Source organism: Musa acuminata, chromosome BXJ1-6, assembly GCF_036884655.1.
Source record: "Musa acuminata AAA Group cultivar baxijiao chromosome BXJ1-6, Cavendish_Baxijiao_AAA, whole genome shotgun sequence".
NCBI lineage: Eukaryota > Viridiplantae > Streptophyta > Magnoliopsida > Zingiberales > Musaceae > Musa > Musa acuminata.
The window spans coordinates 10617636-10638778 of NC_088332.1; the positions used below are offsets into that span (position 1 = coordinate 10617636).

Consider the following 21143-nt stretch of genomic DNA (forward strand, 5'->3'; position numbering starts at 1 on the left):
CACAGGAGTGTGAGTCACTGCTTCTTGAAATTGGAAGTTCAACTTGAATGCTGCCATTGTCTGAAAAAAAATCAAAATGTTGAGAAACAGAAGGAACTCTCTATTCCCTGCTGCTATTTTGTGAATGCCAACAGATGGAGCTGCACATTGTTTCGGAGTTATATAATCAAAAAATGGCAAGACCTTGCAAAACTGTGTGAGGGACAAAGTGGGATAATAATTTGTACAGCATCAGGTTCTAGCTTTCAGATGACAAACAAAAAAGACATGGTTTTAATGCACTAGAACTACAGTCTTCTTTTTGACAGAACACAGTAACCACAGTCTTCAATCCAGGTACATCAGACCTCGATCACGAGAACCTTCCACCTTCAGAATGGACTAATCCATCTATTATCAGGACCTTGCACAGCCTTCAAATTCTCGGTCTTAGACTGTAAAATAGATCATGAGAGAATCACTAGATGACAATTGAGGTAAAGCAACAATCAAGGATGAGCACACAATTGATGAATTCCCACGCAGATAATCACATTAAGAAACTTTTATGTACGATGAAGGGTTCCACAATCAAGATTTATTAAGTAAATGAAGAGAGCATTTCTGTTTTCACTCTGGAAGAAAGCAACTCAAAGTTTAGCGATCTCTAAATTTTTTGCATTTCATAACATGGCTATGGATCTAATAATAAATTGACAAGCAGACTGAAAGACAGCCAACAACAGGTACCAATACATCTCTTATATTGCATGATTCAGAGCAGAGTAATTTGTAACACCCAATTCATCAGCATCTACCAACTTCTGCCATTTGCAGTTTTAATTTACAGTTCATTCCAAAAAATACATTCAGTAATAATTACGGAATATAGATTGGTACTTGATAATCAGCTTGACAATCTGCTCTTCAAAACTAATAATTTTATCGACACAACTGAGGTATCTCAGACTATTACCAGTGTGATTCTGAAAATATCATGCTTTCTAAGCTGTAACCACATATACTATTTCAAAGTGGTTGCTTTGTTTAAAACATAATTCTCCTATAAATTTAATATTAATCCAAAAGCAACAAACTTAATTGCCAAAACAATAAAATATATATAGTGGTTAACCATTGCAGTTGACAATAAACCAGCTAGTATGGCAGGAATATATATGTGTGTGTGTATGTATATATATATATATAAACTCATCATGCATGACAACGGTAGTATTCATAACAAATTCATTGAATATTCAGTATTACCTCAGACAGAGTTACATTCTATTGCTCAAGGAAAATTTCTCGATCCCGAAGTCCAAGCTCGATTTCAAGCTCATCATCCTCTTCAAACAGCTTCAGCAGACGGGCATGTTGCTCTTCTCTCTTTTTCTTCTGCCACATCTTGAATAGAAATAAGGACAATACAACAAGAGTGGCCACTCCAACGCATACGAGGAGCACCTTAAGCCCCGTGTTGCTAATGAAATTATAATGACTATCAGCTTTTGTTGAATCTTTGGAAGGTGATGGGTTTTCAGACAAACCTAAGAAGAAGAAAAGTGTTCCTCAGGCTGAAAAACATTAAAATTGAGAAGTAGCAACAATTTTAAATAGCCCGAAAGTATCTCAGATAAACTAGAGGCACTAATCAAACACAAAAGGAAGTGAAATCGCATACAGTAAATTAATGTGAAGTCGAGCAAACTTAGAGATTCTTTCTATGTCCGCCAAGTAAAAAGTTCTTGATCTTTGCACACCGAAGACTGATGACGACAAGGGTAAAATCTCTTCACCACGTAAAGGCCATAAACATCTTGGTGACCAACAAAGGAAATGTGCTCGAGAATTATTGCAAAGATAAAACTTTCCATATCAACATGTACACGGAGTACTTTAAGTGAATGCCAAAATAAAGAATAGAAATTCTCGACATCCATGAGTCAGATCTTAAAGTAATATTGCATGAAACGACACAAAAAGCAACAAGGTCCAAACCGGGCTATGATCTTAACAGACCAAAGAGTCGTGCACCTCCTCTACCCGAACCCTCAAGAAATCCATTTCATTTAGATTTGCCGAACATTGCCGCGGACTTGCCTAATCAAGAACCACCTATCAATGACTAATGCTCGAACCCTCAAGAAATCCAGACACAAAAACCTACCAGTAAAACCACAACATATCGAAAAAAAGGAAAAATGAATAAAGAATGACCACAACATATCGAAAACATCAAATTTTGTTCCCCAGTACACCGAAGAGAACATTCGGGGGCGATCAAGGATCAACCAAGATCCACAGGAAACCTCATCGTAGGCTACATAGTAGTTCGAATCCCGATAACATCTAGGTCAAACCGAGAGGCACCGACTGAACAATCAAGAAATGGATAAATCAAAATAACAACAAAAAAACACTTTTCCCCGTTTAAATCACTCTCCGACGGGAACAATTGAAAGATTTCCGGGAATCGGGAAGGATCAAACCCGGGATTAGTTGCAGAGAGATCGAGAGAATGAGGAGGAGGAGCCGTCGCGTCGGTCTCCCGCTTCCGTCCCCGTCCATCTCTCCGGCCCACCCCCTGCCAATTGCTCGGCCGCTTGTAATAAAAATGAGAACACGCAATTGCATATATATATATACCTCAGAACTTAAAGGTTATTATTATTATTATTATTATTATTATTATTATTATTATTGAAAATATCGTAATCATAGTCCAATTATTTTAAATTCTCATTGATCTTTACTATTGATTTTATTTATATCTTGAGATTTTATGAAACTACTTATTTTTTTAATGTTTTTAGATCAAAATTAGGATTTTTTTAGTATATTTCATAATAGACTTATAAATCTTTCTTAAATATAATATAAATTTTGATCTAGCTGACCCAATCCAACAATTGACTGATTTGACTGAATGTATCTCAGTAAGAAAAAAATTTATTTTTTTTTCTGATATCATGACATTTTGAATATTTAAAATGGACGAAGTTTTGAAAAGAATAATTCTCAATATTATCTTTTGTTTTATAAAGATAAATAACGAATATAGAATTCTGATCCATCTTGATAATATATTTTTATTAATTAAATTAATTAATAATTTTAAAAATTATCGATGTTTAAGATATAAAAATATGTCAGATAAGATTTCAAATCTTTTAATGATCTGATATATCATTATTATTAGACTAATACTTAAAAATAAATCTCGATATCTCAAATATAAAATTTAAAGAATCTAACAAATATTTGAAAGATAATTGAAAATGAAAAAAATTTGAACACAAACATAAAAAAACTGATTTTAATTGTTGATGTTTTATCATTTTAATTGCGAAAACCACGTTTTGTAAGGAATAGGCATCAAACCCACCCAACGATCGAATCAATCGACGCAAAATCTAACCCGAACCGAGCCGAACCTTCTGGAAGTATTTTCGTCGACTATCTTTAATCGCCTCTTCTCGCGATCTCCGTCCTAATGAAAAGTCCTCTCCTTCGCCGCCCTTCCTCTCCCCTCGATCCCCGGCCTCCGCCAGCTAATGGCTTCTCCTCCGCCGCCTGAGTCGCCCTCCATGGCCGATCCGGACGTACTTTCTTCTGCTTCGGGTAACTCCCTTTCCCTCCCCTTCTCTCTGTGCTGATTCGAATTTGACCTCGATCTCTCTTGTGCCGCTGGGGGAATCGGGAGCCGGATATGCTCTTATGGGTGGTGGAAGTAGTGTCCAAGATAGCGACTTGGTGCAAAGAGAGGAATTTCGTACCCCGCATGAACGCATCGACAAGTGTTAACGAACAGCCGATGCTATCTTTAGTTTGGCACTCGCAAAATCCATTATTTTTCTCGCAATAGATGGTCTTTAGCCATGTTTTTGCTTCTAATTTCTCATCACTTGCGTGCTGAGATCGCATATCTGTCGTTTACGTATTCAGATTTGTGATTCAGATGCTTCATGTGCGTGTCAACTTTACTTATTTACGTTCTGTTATTTCTATGTAGTTTTCTTCGGTGTCCTTCCTGCCATCAAAGGGTTACTGATAATTTACATATGATCGAACTGCTGATTCACTTAAGTTGGAATTTTGATTCAACCTTGTCTTAATGCAGTAGCTGCACGCTTCCTACATCTTATGGTTTACCTTGTGCGTTTGCGTTCACCCCCGAGTCCACTTGGGGATAATATGTAATAATCACATGGAACCCACTATTATATATCTCATTGTTCTCGGAACAGACGTTTGTCAGTAACTGGCTGTATGAAAATGCCTATGTTCTTATGCTTTCATCACTTGATGTGCAGCAAAATTACTTGACTGCTACCATGGATACATCGGTTGACATGAACAATTAGAGCAAATTCTTTTCAAGTTGTTCCTTTTTCTTATTTTATGTCTTAATTTTTAAATGTCACCTTTTATGAATTTGATAGGCTCTGATGATGATAATGATATCGTCACTGAGGGTTCTGCATTTGTTCACAATGAGCCTGCCCAAGATGATAAAGATTTACCAAAAATTGAGTCAGAGATGGAGGTTCTTCACGAGAAAGTCAAAAAGCAAATTATTAAGGAAGGCCATGGTCAAAAACCACCAAAACTGTCCACTTGCTTCTGTAAGTGTCATGCTCTTCTTGAATTCTTGTGTTCTTCTGTCATGCAGCTAAGCAAACTAGCTTGTTATCTGTGCAAACCTTGCAGCTTTTAAAAATTATCGTTTGATTATGCAAGTCATGTTTTGCAAGCATATAAAGTTGAAGTTTCTGTTGCCTTAGAGTACAAATCAGTCAGCTTTCTGGAATAACTATGTGATAACAACTACAAAACTCCTTTACTTTAAGTTGGTATGGTTTCTTGAATGGGTGAGATAAAAGAGTCATAATATTGTTCCGAAACACCAGATTAGGAATACTCTCTATTTATTTAGCATAAAGAACATATGTTGAGCTTAGCAATGCATTCAATACCATCTCGCAATTTATTTTGCATTCATGTGCTGATCTTGTAAGCACTGTTCATGGTGCTATCTTGGGGCAAAAACTGAGCTGTTATTAAAATTCTTGAGGGTACAACACTTTTTACCACTGGATAATACATAAGCAAAATTTTTATTTTGGCCCACATGAAATTGCAGAGTATTTTGTTCGTTGCAAAATGCATGATTGTGAAGATAGAATTTATGTCACATCATGGAAGAGGAAATATTACTGCTGCAGCAATACAAAAGCAACAAATAAAAGAAGTAACAGAATGCAGCAACAAAAAAATTGTAAAACAAAGAAAAAGCTGAACTAAAAAACAAAGTAACATAGAATTTAAAATGAAGAAGAAACAACAGGGGCAGGTCAAGCAATCGCTTACAACAGTGGTAAAGTGGGGAAAAGAAAAGATGAGACAAGGGATGATAAAATAGCAACTATAGGACAAGATCAGTTTCTTGGGTTTTCTTTGGGACAGAAGTTGAAGGAGAATCATCTTCTTCTTTGTTTTTCCTGATTGGGAGGTTTGAATTGAATATACAATAAAGCAAGCCATCTAATGATCATTGGATCATTTCTGTGAATGAAATAAAGCCAGTGGTCTCAGAAGGCATGTTATTTTGTGCCTCACTTTTTTTATAAGTTGCATAAAGTGCATGTCTTATTGAAGCCACTGAACATGAACTGGTGAAGTTCAAATTAGGGTCTCAGTGCACCTTGTGCCTTGACATGCCTTGGCTGCATTTTTAAGGATATCGATGAACCATTTGGCAGAAGAATATCCGGTGTGAGGATGTTACGGATCATACAATTCCAGATCCAATCAACAGGATAAGACAATCTACTATGAGTTATATGTCTTACTAGTGATTCTCTTTTTTTCAGAAGACTATTGATTTGGTTATAGTCTGAGAGCTAAACTGTAATTTGTTTTTGTCAGTACTTGAACCTCTTTCAGAATATCATCTTTCATGGGTGCATCTCACTATCCTTTTCTCCTTTGCAAATTATTATGCCATTGTTTCCTTGGGTATGCAAATGCCCTCATTTAACTGTATGGTTGGTACATTTGCAAAACCAACATTAATCAAAGAGACGAAGAATTAGTCCAGGCTCATGTAGTCTTTCTAATGATATCTTATTATGCAGTGAATTATAGGGCATGGGTTAAAAGCACTTCACACAAGTTTGAAGATACTTGGCAAGAGCAGCGACCAATTGAACTTATATTGGGAAAAGGTACCAACCTTGTCTGGTCATTTTTTTCTTTATTTTAAAAACTCTTTTCCTTTATCTTTTATATGGACTATAGATTTTATGATTCAATAGAAGGAAGATTTTATAAGTAATACATCTTCTAATAGGCATTTTCCTATTGCTGCTTCTTTCTTATTCTCCGTGATGTAGTATGTACTGTGGCGGAGTTCTATTGCCAATGCTAGAATCTAGATACGTGTTGTAAAGTCATATCTTGTTCTTGGAAAACAATGCACTACCTTTTTCTTTTCGTTGATTCTTAGTATCCCCAACACCTATGTCTTGTGTTTGCATGCCATCTCAGATTGGCCTTATGTTAATCATCTTTCCAAGTCCAATATTCAAATTCACTTCCAAGATATTCCTGGTCATTTTTTGTGTTCCTAGTTGAACGAGTTGTGGGCAAGATTTATTTAATTGGCTTGGTTGATGTGGTGAATCCCTATTAGTTAAGTATTGCTGGGTCCCTGTACATCCCTTTTGTTAGTTTAAATCTAGAATTTAGGTTTCTAATACTGTGTGTGTGTGTTCTGGCAAGTGCCTGACATGGTAACTGCAGCTTATATGTGATATATCCTTCTTCAATCGTTAGCATCATCTTTTCGAAACAGATGAAAAGTATACGTGCATAGTGAATTGATTTAGAGTTTATCAATATTGGTGATTGGAAATTGTACACATATTTTCCTATAGAAAGTATTTAGAATTTGTTCATTTGTAACTTCTCTGTGCTTGGTAGGTGGGATATAACTAACTCTGCTTATATTACAACAGAAAAAGCAGAACTGGCTGGTTTGGCAATCGGCATTGCTAGCATGAGGAGCGGGGAACGTGCACTCTTTCATGTGGGTTGGGAACTTGGCTACGGGAAAGAAGGAAATTTTTCATTCCCAAACGTCCCCCCTATGGCAGACCTTGTTTATGAGGTTGAACTTATTGGCTATGATGAAGCCAAAGAAGTGAGTTTGCAGCTTCTGCATTTTTCTTTGTTTGCTGATATTCCATATCGTTATTGCAGTAATTCAACCCAAAAAAAATACTGTAGTAAACATCTGTAATATTGTTACAATCTTGGTTTATTCAAACTTCAATGCTTAATCTATATTTGAACTTCAAGGTTCAGTCAGAAAAATTATCTCACTTTGGCATTGCTGTTTCATAAATACAACTAACAGGGAAAAGCCCGAAGTGACATGACAGTTGAAGAGAGGATTGAAGCTGCCGAAAGAAGAAAGGTGGAAGGAAATGATTACTTTAAGGAGAAAAAGGTTGAGGAGGCCATGCAACAGTATGAAATGGTTAGCAACTATAACTCTAGTTTGATGTATTCTCATTAATTTCATGTTATTATTTTCTGCAGGAAGTCTTGGCTTATTTTGCTTTCCTCATCAGGCAATAGCATACATGGGGGATGACTTCATGTTCCAGCTATTTGGAAAGTACAGGGACATGGCCTTGGCTGTGAAGAACCCTTGCCACCTCAACATGGCTGCATGCTTGATCAAACTAAAGCGCTATGAGGAAGCTATTGGTCAATGTACAATTGTAAGTTTATGTAGAACACTAGTAATATTTTTTCTTCTGAATTTGTGCTTGACTTTGGCTATCTTTGGTCGTTTTATTAATATGTGTATCATATTATTTTTTTCTTTTTGTTTTTCTAATCATAGATTATTAATTCGTATGTTGGTTTGGCTTTCATAAGTTAATAGTCTTCTCTATGCTTTATATTCTTGTTAGTTGTATTAATGATGACCGCATTCATATCTTTCAGGTATTATCGGAGGATGAGAACAATGTGAAGGCGCTGTTTAGACGGGGGAAAGCTAGAGCAGAACTCGGTCAGACGGATGCTGCCAAGGAGGACTTTGAGACGGCAAGGAAATATTCTCCACAGGACAAGGCTATTGTCAGGGAGCTGCATCTGCTGGCTGCACATGACAAAGCTGTTTATCAGAAGCAGAAAGAGATTTACAAAGGGATCTTTGGACCGAGGCCTGAACCCAAACCTATGAGGTCAAATTGGCTCGTTCTCTTTTGGCAGTGGCTTGTAGCTCTGGTTTGTCGCTTATTCAGGATCCACAGGTCTAAAGCAGACTAAACGTCCAGTAGGAGATAGTTATCGATTATGTATGCTTATTTGGGAACTATGGAAGTGTGGATCATATTTCCAAGTCTATATTTGTGTTTTTCTAATTGTTTCTCGTTGAGGATTCTAAAGAGAGAATCTTTGCTTGGTTTTGATTGTGTTCCGGCTTAATTTCCACTGCACATTGACAGTGTTCATGCTTGTGGACTTCACTGCCTGTTTGGATCAATTGGTACCATCTTCTAGGCATCAAAACTTTGGTTTGTGGACTGATTTGAGCTTTTGTGTTGAAACAAGGTACCCATGACAGGATTCTTGATGACTGACAAGAAGGAATCAAGAGGAGTCAAATGAAGCAGGACGTTGCAACTAAAGCTCTATGAATGGCTCGAGTAGGGTATAACCATAAGCTTCTTTGTTCTTACTATCTTGACTAACTGATGTGTCTGCATCTGCCAAATCATTTGGCAAATCCATTTTCTAGTTGGCACAAATTTTAGAAACAGTACATGGGTTGGTTACTTCTGTGATAGTAGCATCCGTAGACTATCATGCCACATTTGTAACCTAATCAAGCTTCTGAAAGTGTGTGAGCTGATCATTTTGTTTTTGTTGTTGTGTAGACCATTAATTACCTTTCTATGTAAAGACAGCCATCATGAAATATAGTTTGTTCTGAAGATATTTGATGGTCCAAGCACCAACACCAAATGAAGGATGGCTCTTGTTATGGATTACCATTTTTCTGTATCAATCCCTGCCAACTGCTAGCATATTAAAATTGCCTATGCCCCAGTCAAATCTCTGATTAATGAATGCAATGTGATTGATGCCCCATCTTGAAGCTGCTGATGATGCAGTGAAAGTGCAGGTCTGGTGTCTCTTATTTGTCCTGGTTTTTGTCTATAACATGGCTAGTAATTCTTCAAGGTGTTGCTTATTAGCTCTCTCTAATATTTCTTGCAGCAAGGGAAAACTTGGGAGCAGATCGAAAGATATCAGAGGTTCGACATAAGGCAGTTCACATCATATAACTGTGTCAGCACAAAAAGGTGTTTGCAAAAGGTTGCTGTGTCAACAGGAACTGCTGCAAGAAAAGTGGTGGAAAGTGCCGACTGCCACCCATGAATAATAGATGGTGTGGGAGAAAGCCATATCCGAGCACGGAGCCAAAGGAAGAATGCTGCGAGAGGCAGATTCATGAACCTGCCAGTTTGGATTCACTCTTTGCCAATTTAGCAGAAACAAGTGTGAGAAGACAGTGATTTCTTTCTTTTCTTCATATTTCTCTTTCTATACTTTTGTGCAGACACCGATCGATCATCGCAAGACTACACTTGACAGAGTAAAACCTTAAGCCTTTAAGCCAGCAACAGTACCGGGAAGGGACAGGTCCTGAAGCCTGGCATACTGCATCCAGATGTGTGGTGGGGCTCTCATGGGACCCATGTGCACCAGAGCCAATCATTGGCTGACTGACCTATGACTCACAAACACTCGGTCTTATCCCCTACCTTACTCTATGGTTTCAAGAGTCACTTTAAAGCAAGCTTCGATATCTTACCACTTGAGGAATATATATATATATATATATATATATATATATATACGTATAGTTTTTAATAGCTATGGGACATGCAGCTGTTCCCATCAATGCATTAAGCTACAGACTGTGATGTCCCATCCCCTGCTAATGACGCAGGAGGAAGCTTCCTTCTTCCTCTTCCTCTCGCCACCACCACATCCATTTACTGCACTCATCACTGCTTCATGTAATCTTTGGAGCCGATCGATGTCGACGTACTAAGACTCTCTGTGGAAGTCAACGAGAGGAACGTGGACTTACCTTCTGGTGTACGTATTGCCCATGCGAATATTGACGGAGGAAGTACTTGTTCGTTAGCAATGGCATCAAAATGATGTTGCAGTTGGTCGGACAGCTGTCGAACAGTCGACGATTTGATGAGATTGACGAGCCATTTCAACCGTCAGTATTTGATGATGCTCGTTTTGATCATTTGGCTGACGTGGGATGCTGACCTCAGCTGTATCGTTGCCTACCCTGCGTACTGATTGGATGTGGCTCTGACGTAGAGAAGAGTGCAATTAAGTTCGTGTCCTACCTGGAAGTATTTGTTTTATGGACGGAGATCGGCAAAGCCAATAAATAATGGTTGTTGATAATTGTTACGATGTGGGCTCAAATGAATTGGGGTGAATCGTTGATGCGAATAAAATAGAGGTTTTCTTAGTGTTGTTGATGAGATTGGCATCGAATACTTACCGCATGTCGGTATTGATTGATTGATTGATTGAACAAACGGTCTTGAAGGACCCATCAATAGCAATCAAATAATAGGTTTCTAATTGTCATTGACGTCGACAAATGTGTCAATGGTCAAAAGATTTGCACTTGATGTTGACATACGAAATGACACACCACAAAAGCGAAACAAGTTCATTTGGGGATGTTTTGATTTATGTTAATCTTAGGAAAAGGGGATCTCGGCTCTCTCCACATCCTTTTTTTTTTTTACGTCAACGTCTTAAAAATTTCTAACCTACTTAACTCGATACCCGATACAATAATAAAACTAAAAGAGTCATGCTCGTGATACTAAAGACGGTTAGACATCTTTCGCTCGTTTTACAAGTTAGCTCCGTCGTTACTTCAAATCAAAAGGACATGAGTCGAATCATAACAAGAGATACCTTTTAACATCAAAGATGTTAGTAAAAATCTCCTCGTATAATAATTCTTATAGCATCTCCATGACCTTCTTTGGTTTTTGATAATAGAAAGAGAATTTTAGCCTAAAAAGAGAAACATCAACTAATAGGACATTCGATCACTTATTATGTTTTATAAATTCCATGCGAAGAATTAGGTTTAAGAATCAGACTCATTTCTCCATCAGAATCCTCCGGATTCTATGATAGTACAAGTAAACAAATGAATGTGATGGATTTTATCTCATCATAAAGAACTTCTATCTAAAATTAAAGAACAATAAAGTGATAGGATCGTTCCATCCGCTGTGGGTGGAACTCCTGTGTCTCGACTGACACACCCATCCATAAAGCGACACCTGTCCTCACGGGGGGTGTTGGGGGGGGGGGGGGGGGGGGGGGGGGTTCCCTGCCGAGCTCTCGGCCGCGCACCTCAAAGCACACCACGGCTCGACCGAGGAACGTGACCCGGACCGGCGACAGGCCAATCGCCCCGAACCACGCGGCTCGCACGGCCATACGGCCCCAGCGAGGGCGTGCCGCTCTACGAGCGAAGGGATCCCCGAGCAATCCGACAAACACTTCATCCGCAACCCAGAATCCAGTTCAGCAAGCAAACATCAGACGAAGTAGAGGAGAAAGGAGTAGAGGAATCCAGCTGTCTCGAGGGACGTTTTCTCCTCCAAAAACAATGCCCCTCTCCAATTATTAATTCGACTACGAGACGGGCCTTATCCGTCGTGTACCTCCACTCCTGGTGCACTGCATCTGATAAATCCAAGGATACCCCCGCAATCATTTCTTTTGTTCCTTCTCTTACGTACGTTGGTGAAGATCCCGTATACCCACTGAGGTGCGCTCCACTGAGTCCTTCCAATTGACATCCGACTCGTATGTTGTTTCTCGATCAGATTTTTTTGGCTTTGTGAATAGACCGCATTTGTCTCCGTGCGTCTCCTCACATGTGTGCGAGTAATCTCATCCCGTTGCCTATATATACTTGCATAAACCACCCCCCTAATCTCATGTTATCGAGTCGTCGTCATCCGTCTACCTGGGCAATCTCAACGGTTGAGTGTGCGAGCGAGCATAATAGATAGATAGATAGATAGATAGATAGATAGCAATGGCGGAGATGGGAGCAGAGGCGGCGGTGCATTACCGAGGGGTGAGGAAGAGGAAGTGGGGGAAGTGGGTGTCGGAGATCAGGGAGCCCGGGAAGAAGAGCAGGATCTGGCTGGGGAGCTTCGAGTCAGCGGAGATGGCGGCGGTGGCACACGACGTGGCGGCGCTGCGACTCAAGGGCCGCGACGCGCAGCTCAACTTCCCGGAGTCGGCGGAGCAGCTTCCGCGGCCCCGGAGCTCGGACCCCGAGGACATACGGGCGGCGGCGCTGGAGGCGGCCGCGAGGCTCCGGTGCAGGACTGTTGGGGTATCGGCGCCGGCGCTGGAGCGGCTGGGCAACGACGAGCTGGGGCTGGACTCGCCCAAGATGTGGGTGGAGCTGGCGGAGGCGCTGCTGCTGAGCCCACCAGCTTGGAACCCTGAGGTGAGCGAGCCAGAGGAGTGGGAACACCATGCGTCCTTGTGGGACCCTTTCCTGTAGACCATCAAATTTATCCCTCGAGATAATAACACCATCAGCTGACGTCCTTCAGTGTACCAAAGGGTGTACGTAATACGTAAAAAAGTACGTGATTGTTGATGCAAGAATGCTTCAAGGTGAGAAATAATTGGAAGAGTACTCTGGCAGCTATCGTTGCCGGTCTGCAGTTTGGGGTTGCGGAGTGAAGAGAGACGAGAGAGAGTACGTCCGGCACGTTAATCTCTCTCTCTCTCTCTATCTTTCTCAGTATAGTACTGTTGCAGTCTAACAATGTTTGCTGGAGAGAGGAACAAATGCAAGAAACACCGCGCACAGTACGCGGAAATGCTGATTCATAATGCTCCCGTCTAATGTGCTTGACTGTGAATGGCGTGCATCAGGGGATTCAAACTATAAAAGGATGTGAACAAAATTATAAAGGTATCATCCCTCCAGGTTTAGACCAACGAATGGTGATCAGCTGCTCCACAAGGAGCTCGCAACAACAGATATTGAGCCTGCATTTGGTCACTGCAGCTACTCAAACTTTGTTTCCCAGCATCATTAATGCTGGATCTTGTTTTAGGTGAAGATGCACAGGGTGTTTCCCTCGGTCAATGGGTCCAACGTAGGTCAAGACAACATGGATATGGGACCTGTAATGAAGATAACGAAACAAGAATACGATTGTGGCCTCATGACATCTATACGTGGTAGGCACCAGGGAGAGCAAGGGACCAAAACTTTCCTATTCAATGGGTCACGCGTTTCAGGAGATGGGCCACCACCGCCACTTATCACTTGGTAAACAAAAATCTTGAGATTTCTAGAAGCTTAGACTAATAGCTAATATGTTGAAATGGATATATATCAGATTATTTATTTAAAAAAAAGGACAAGTAAAACACTTAACACTTATTAAAAACTTCTGCCTATCACATTTGAAACCTCTAATTTTAAACTTCTGTCCTTATTAAAAAAAAGGGACAAGAAATTATTAAAAATTCTGCCAAATCACATTTGAAACCTCTAATTTTAAGGATAATAAGCTTGTTATCAAAAGAAAGCGGTAAAACACTAAACACTTACTAAAAAGAAAATTGTTGCTGATTAGCTTAGTTCATGCAATCATGACAGAGTATGCCCTTCTTATGTTCATGCAATCATGGTAAAAAACTCGAGTGTTCATGCAATCATGTTTATGTTCTCGCACCAGAGAAGCTTAATGTACGAAGAGGTGTTCACAAGTCACCTTTCAAGCATTATTACTGGTTTGTGTTGTCAATCGTAAGAGAGTAACATACAGTAGCACGTACCATTAGAGAAAAGACAACTTACAGATTGAGTACTAACACAGACAACTCATACAGATCTTCATATTTTGCAGCATATTTCCCCAATCTTACCGATTGCATCTTTAAAAACAGTGTTACCTGTACTTGTCATTACCACAGCATCATACTGATGGCAGTTCGTGTATTGTTTTGATATCTTGTGAAAGTTTGACACCCATCAAAAGCTGCTTAGGCATTTCAGCTGCAATTGTAAAATACCCATGCAAAAAATGAAGAATATTACTATTGCAGGACTAAAAGCTTTATCGAAGTAACCCATCATATTACTAAAAATCGTATGAAACAACAATGAAAGATGGTCTTAAACCCCAACAAGCAGCAAAAGACAACTCGAATGTCAATGGAGCAGCTGCAGTCAAGATTTCAAAGAGACATGAGTAGGGCACCAATGACTACCATACATCTGATCAGAAGCAGGCGGCCAAGAAAATTCAGGCCAAGGAAGGTTACTCTGGCAATAATTCTACACTCCCTGGTTAACCAACGTATCCAAAGAGAGGCATTGACCACTAGTAGAACCCTGATTGGTTAGTTGGCTGCTAAAAATAAACTGGTTGGCTGTTTCCAGGTGGAGGCACTCCATACCTGCCAACCCATGGTATCCATAACACACAGTTTGAGACAGGACCACCATAACTCTGCTGTGAAGAGTACTGACCACCACCAGCAGAATGCAAGCTCGGTCAAGTGCAAGAAAGCACTGATTGTCCAGCTTGACTGTAACCAAGGGCTATTTTCCCACAGTGGGGGTAAGCAGCAGATGCTGGTCGAGAGTATCCATCTCTTGCTCCTGAAGTAAGCATATTTTCTGACTATAGAGATATGCTGACTGCAAAGGTGCACTAGTACCAAATGGCCATGATTGTTGACCAGTTGTGTTTGATCCCTAAGATGGTCATGAAAAGCCTTGATACATAAGATCTCCCGGCTGTCTTGCTCTAGGTGGCCCATATAATCAAGATACTGCTTGAAATGGTCGATCATAAAATGTCTCACTGTAGGTATGATGCAGAGCACAACCAGAATGACTACTTGGTTGTTGCCAGTAGGCCTATGAGCTTGCTCTGGCTGAAAGCTCATAGAACTGCAGGCTTGCTGCTTGGTTATCATCTCAGCTCATAATAACCCAGGTTATTCTGATGGAAGTGGAATGTGGATAAGGCATTTGAGGTCCATAGTTTGGAAATGTGGTTGTCCATAGTTGTAGCTCACAGATCCATCGGTAGAGGCAAGGATAAAATCAGTAATAAGTAAGATGATTGAGTTTCAATTACTTGAGCACTCTGACTGCAGTGATCATAACCACTAATTGCAAGCGAAGCTCTGAAGAGAGTTACTGGTCTCCGATCCCAGCCTAGGCTAGTGCTGCCTCTTGAAGGGGGCTGCTGAAACTAGCTGTTGAAAGGGTTAGGATATTGTGTTTTAGGTTTGGTGGAAACATACCTTTTTGCTGGTAACCATGGCGAATAGCCTGCTGCATCAGTGGTGTTCCGCCAGCTCCCCACTATGCGGACAAAAGCTTTGCTGACCACATCTGGATTAATAAATTCATGCACAGAGAAAGGACCAATCATTTATGTGTAAGGTGAATCCATCTGACTACAATCTCATAGAAGAATAATCTAACTACAATTAAGTACCAGATTTCAGCTTATGATTGTAACGAAATAATAATAGAGATATCCAAGAAAAAAGAGTAATTAAAGGAATAATAGAAAAAAATACACATGCTTGCTGACTATAGGTAGAATGCATATTTAACAGGGCAGATTGATGGGTATGAAAATAAAGCAGACTGTTTGATATATTTGATGAATAAAGAGATGAGACATACCACAGTGTGCTCAGAAAACTTTATTAAATGAAAGATACAAGGTTTAAAAAGAACAAAGAAAAACATTATTAAGGGAGAGATACATGACCATATTAAAGTTATAAAGATGACAATTGCAACAATTATACTATTTTGATTCTGATCTTCATCTCATGTGATTTGAAGTTCACAATCATTTTCTAAAGTAAAAGTCAGCAAAGCAGAGACTTTGTTGTGGTTGGCTTAAGTACACAGTCCAACCTGTGCTTATGAACTGCAAGAAAGAATACTTAAAGAAGCTATCCAAAGTAAAAACAGCAGAATATAACCCTCAGAGAACAAGATATCTTCTCTAGCACTTCTAGGTAGGTCTGACAAGCAATAAATGGAATAATAAGCCATTGGGATGATTACATGGAAAATAGCTCTTCTTGGTCAAAATCTAAAGTTTTCATGCCTGAAACATGAGCAAACCGAATCCAATAGTAAACATGCCTTCCAGAATAAGCAAAAGTTATAATGATCGGGAATGTCCAGACTAGATTGTAAATCAGATTTCAGAGTTTAGTGAAAGAAATGGAGGAAACACTTAGATTTCTGATATAGCTGAGTTTCAGGAGATAAAAGGATAGAGTGCAAGATTTATTTTGGAACATTTAGATTTCCGATATACCTCAAAATCAGAAAGTTACATATCCATAAAACAATTAAAAAAAGCGATCTTGACAAAATGCTGCAGCTGACATCTTGAGCATTCTCAAATCAGGCTTTGAAAACTTCAAAGAGGTAGGGTTCAGATGACAGCAAAGGTTTGAATGCCAAAATTATGATGACTGGGCTAAAATGTTTTTATGACGCCTATAAACAACTCATTCAGAAGCTTTAAAATCCTTCTATGTGCTCCCTTTTTCTCTTGCCATACTCTTTTTCAAGCAACACGGGATACTAGAAAATTTCTAAACATGGGAGAAGTGGGCATCTCATTTTCTTATCAGCCTTGAAACATATAGATGACATGCCTCACAAATGTTTAAACAAATCAATACGGGGGTAATTAGCTACTCTAGGAAAGGGATGCCAGTGGTTATAACTTTGAAGATTCTCTTTCAACAGGACACTAAACAATAGTTCCAATGCATAAGATGAGAAAGACTGGTATTCTGGTAAATAGAAAGCCTTAATAAGCTATTACAAATACTTTTGCCATTTGCCAATAGTGATAAAATGAGATACAAAACGACTCAGTGGCACAAAATAAATGTGTTCTCTATCTAAGGGTTTCTGATCAAAATAAATGAGATCATTACATGTGCACAATACTGAAAGGCCAACTCCTTATAAAGGATTTTGTTAAACAAGAACAATTAGAAATGTATCCTTCCACACACTTAACTGACAAGCTATGTATGTTAGAAGGTGTTAAGAGACTTAAACTTAATTAAGATTTCAGATATACAACAAAATCAGAAAGTTAGAGGGTGTTAAGAGAATTAATCTTAATTAAAAGCGAGAATTGAAACCTCTCTCATAATCACATGGGTGAAAACAATTGTAACCTATGGAATTTAGTGAGATTGGAGAGGTTACCATGATAAAGATCACCATGAAGGAGGATATTATGAAAATAATAAATCATTAGTAAATTAGATAGGATACATACAATAAAAGTATATGAATGTAGCCTTAACAATTAAGTTTTGTAACTCTCATCTATGGTCCTATAAATATATGAGTTTTGTCATTAAAAAAAAGTGAGAAAAGAAAAGTGTAGAGAATCATCTACAAAAAATAAAAATTTTAATTTGCCTCTTATTTCATCCCTCAATCCTTCTTATCTAATTCTTTCTATCTTATGTTTTCTTTTCCCCATCAAAGTGGTGTTAGCGCCAAATCAAAATGGATAATAGCATATAACTTCAAATGCTTCGCCTTACAAAAGACAACTACGAAAATTGAAGCATCCAGATGAAGGTCTTATTCGGATCACAGGTCACAAGGCAGGTAATAGAGAGAGGCTATAAGAAGCCTCAAGATGATGTTATACTTATGGTGAGCCAAAGGGATTTCTTGAAGGACATGAGGAAGAAAGACAAGAAGGCACTCTTCCTCATCTACAAAGAGCTAGATGAAGACAACTTTAAGAAAGTTGCGGCCACCACCAAAGATGCTCGGGAGATTCTTCAAAACTCTTTCAAAGGAGTTACGAAGGTGATAAAAATTCGGCATCAATCAATTAGAGCTGAATTTAAAACATTGGATTATGATGAAGTATTTGCCCCTGTTGTCCGAATGGAAACAATTAGATTGATTATATACATTGCCGCACAAAATAATTGGTCAATTTATCAAATGGATGTTAAATCCGTATTTTTTAATAAATTTCTTGGAAAGAAAGTATACATAAAATTACCATTGTGTTATATCACAAAAGGGGCATGAAAAAATGTTCTTAAATTAAAGAAAGCTTTATATGGGTTAAAGCAAGCACCTAGAGCCTGAAATACTAGAATTGATGCCTACTTCAAGCAAAATGATTATAAACAATATCCTTATGAAAGTGTCCCTTGTAAGAAGATGAACAAAAATAGAGACATCTTACTTGTTTGCTTGTATGTAGATGATCTTGTCTTTACAAGAAACAACTCACTTATGTTTGGAGAATTCAAACAAACAATGGTTCAAGAATTTGAAATGAACGACATTAGGCTCGTGTCTTATTTCCTTGATATCGAAGTGAAGCAAAGTAAAGAAAATATCCTCATTTCACAATAAGGATATATGAAGGAGGTTCTCAAAGATTCAAGATGAAAGATTGTAAACCAATTGGCACACCGATTGAATGCAGCATCAAACTTTCAGAATAAGATGATGGCGATATAGTTGATCAATCCATTTCAAAAGCTTAGTAGGAAGCTTAAGATACCTGACTTACACGAGCCTGAATATTTTATATGAAACTATCTTATTAAGCTAATTTATGAAACAACCAAAGTCGACACACATGAAGGTCGCTAAAAGAGTTTTACATTACATCAAAGGTGTCATGACTCATGGTCTACACTATATTCATTTTCTAATGATTTTCAACTTGTTAGCTATTCCAATAGTGATTAGGTGGAGCTCTAGAAGAACAAAAAGTACAATCGGCTTTGTTTTTTATATGAGCGATACCGCTTTTGCTTGGCATTCGAAGAAGCAATCCATTGTGGCGTTACCTACATGTGAAGTGGAATAGATAGCGACATCATCATGTATATGTCATGCTATATGACTAAGGATCAAGGAAGCTTTTAAACGAAGTCATTGTTCACAAAATCAAGCTACAAAGACAAATGTTGATAACAGGTCGACGATTCCATTAGCCAAGAACTCAATCTTCCATGAACGAAGCAAGCATATTGACATTCGTTATCATTTCGTTTAAGATCAAATCAAGAAGGAAGTTTCATTGGACAACATCAAATCCGGTGATCAAGTTACAGATATTTTCACCAAACCCCTCAGTTAGGAGATGTTTTTTAAGATGAAGGCATCACTTGGAATGTGTGATAAAAATGAATTAAGTTTGAAGGGGTGTTAAGAGAATTAAATTTAATTAAAAGAGATGATTGAAACCTCTCTCATAATCACATGGGTGAAAACAATTGTAACCTCTACAATTTAACGAGAATGGAAAGATTATACCATGATACCATGAAGTAGGAAATTATAAAAAGAATAAACCACTAGTAAATTAGATAGGTTACAATAAAACTATATGAATGTAGCCTTAACAATTGAGTTTTGTAACTCTCATCTATGGTCCTATAAATAGATGAGTTTTGTCATGAAAAAAAAGTGAGAAAAGAAAAGTGTAGAGACTTAGCTAGAAGAAATAAAAATTTTAACTTGACGCTTGTTTCATCCCTCAATTCTTATTCTCTAATTCTCTCTATCTCATAATTTATTTTCCCCATCAAAGTCATGCACGTGAACATAGTAGAAGGAAACATACCTAACAGCACAACCAAGAAAAGGAATGCAAACTGCTTGATGATTCATCGTATAGAAACATGTCAAAACATAACTAACCGGAACCCTAATTTTTCCCACAACCTAACACCGAAGTAGAAGGTATGAAGGAGGAACGAAGAAGACCATGGACGAACAACGTAGACGTGATAAAATCCACCAAAAACAATGATTACCAGAACCGACGATCTCTGGGCGGCTCGGCTATCGGACACCGCCACGTCCGTGGCCTCCCGCTCTGTTAACAGGGCATCATCATCCTCGCTGGGCTCCGCGTCCTCTTGCTTCCTCTCTTGACTGGCGACAGCGGGAGAATACAACTTGCGGGGCTTCGTGACTCCGCCATTGCAGAGAGCTCCGAGTTCTTGATCGAGAATAAGGGACAGAAGAAAAGGTGGGAAGAGATCGAGTCGGTCAGAAAGATACGCATCTCATGGCCACAAACATCTTGAAATCACAAAACCTAAAGGAAAAAAAGAGGGGCACACGGGGGCCATGGCAAAAAATGACATGAAAAGAAATGAAACCAGAGACATCAGTTCGTCCAACAAGTCGTTGCTGCTCGGCACCAGCCTTCCCATCAACCGTCCAACCAGCAGCCAGGGGCGCATCAGGTTCTTGTGTCTTCTGTCAGATATCACCTGATCGGCCTCGGCAACCAAAATCTCGGTAGCATGCAGTCCTACGAGGTTAATCAACCAAGCTCGACGAACAAAAGCTTTAAACCTAACCGAAACCATAATTTTCTCCCACGATGAAACCCTAATGCGGAATACAACGTAAGGAGGAGGAACGAAGAAGCCGATGGACGAACAAGGTAGAGATAATAAAATCGACCGAAAATAACAATTACCAGAACCGCCGACCCCGCTCTCAGAGTGAAGCTACCGGGCCTCTCCTCCATCCAAAGCCGGGATATCCGCGAAAGCCCACCGCTCCGCGTCCTCCCGCTTCCCCTCGTGACCGGTGAGGGCGGGAGAGCACAACTCGCCGGGTCTCGTGACTCCGCCATGGGAGAGACCCGAGCCCTCGATCAGGGAGAAGGGAGAGGAGAGGGGTGGGAAGAGATGGTCGGTGGAACGATTTAAATAGCAATTGGGCCTTTTGTGTCTCTCTTGGGCCATGACAAAGTTGGGATTAACCATAAAATTATTTTTCACAAACAATAATTAAATAAAATAAAATAAATTCGAAATAATCGCATCTCTACACACACCCGCCGACGAGTGCACTAATGAATGATATGGATAGGATAATATACGTACACATCAACACCGATTCCAAGAGCCCCAAATCTTATGATCTTTGATCAAGTCTTTTATACACGACAGCA

General features: G+C 39.2%; 2 protein-coding genes and 1 long non-coding RNA gene across 3 annotated transcripts; 2 read left to right on the plus strand and 1 right to left on the minus strand.

Annotated features, from left to right (window-relative positions):
* Positions 1-3441: 3441 nt before the first annotated feature.
* Positions 3442-8474, plus strand: LOC103987659 (peptidyl-prolyl cis-trans isomerase FKBP42). The gene is made up of 7 exons (XM_009406019.3): positions 3442-3603; positions 4425-4607; positions 6120-6209; positions 7002-7186; positions 7403-7525; positions 7620-7772; positions 8002-8474. The coding sequence occupies exons 1-7, from the start codon at positions 3537-3539 to the stop codon at positions 8326-8328; spliced, it is 1128 nt and encodes a 375-aa protein (XP_009404294.2). The 5' UTR covers positions 3442-3536; the 3' UTR covers positions 8329-8474.
* A 3453-nt stretch (positions 8475-11927) lies between these two features.
* Positions 11928-13020, plus strand: LOC135676206 (ethylene-responsive transcription factor ERF022-like). The gene has a single exon (XM_065187121.1). It carries the CDS (start codon positions 12173-12175, stop codon positions 12650-12652), a length of 480 nt encoding a protein of 159 aa, XP_065043193.1. The 5' UTR covers positions 11928-12172; the 3' UTR covers positions 12653-13020.
* A 1154-nt stretch (positions 13021-14174) lies between these two features.
* Positions 14175-20892, minus strand: LOC108953057 (uncharacterized). The gene is made up of 3 exons (XR_001978420.2): positions 20664-20892; positions 19987-20572; positions 14175-15520 (listed from the first exon to the last, which is right to left on the minus strand). It is a non-coding gene; the product is annotated as an uncharacterized LOC108953057 (long non-coding RNA).
* Between the last annotated feature and the right edge of the window lie 251 nt (positions 20893-21143).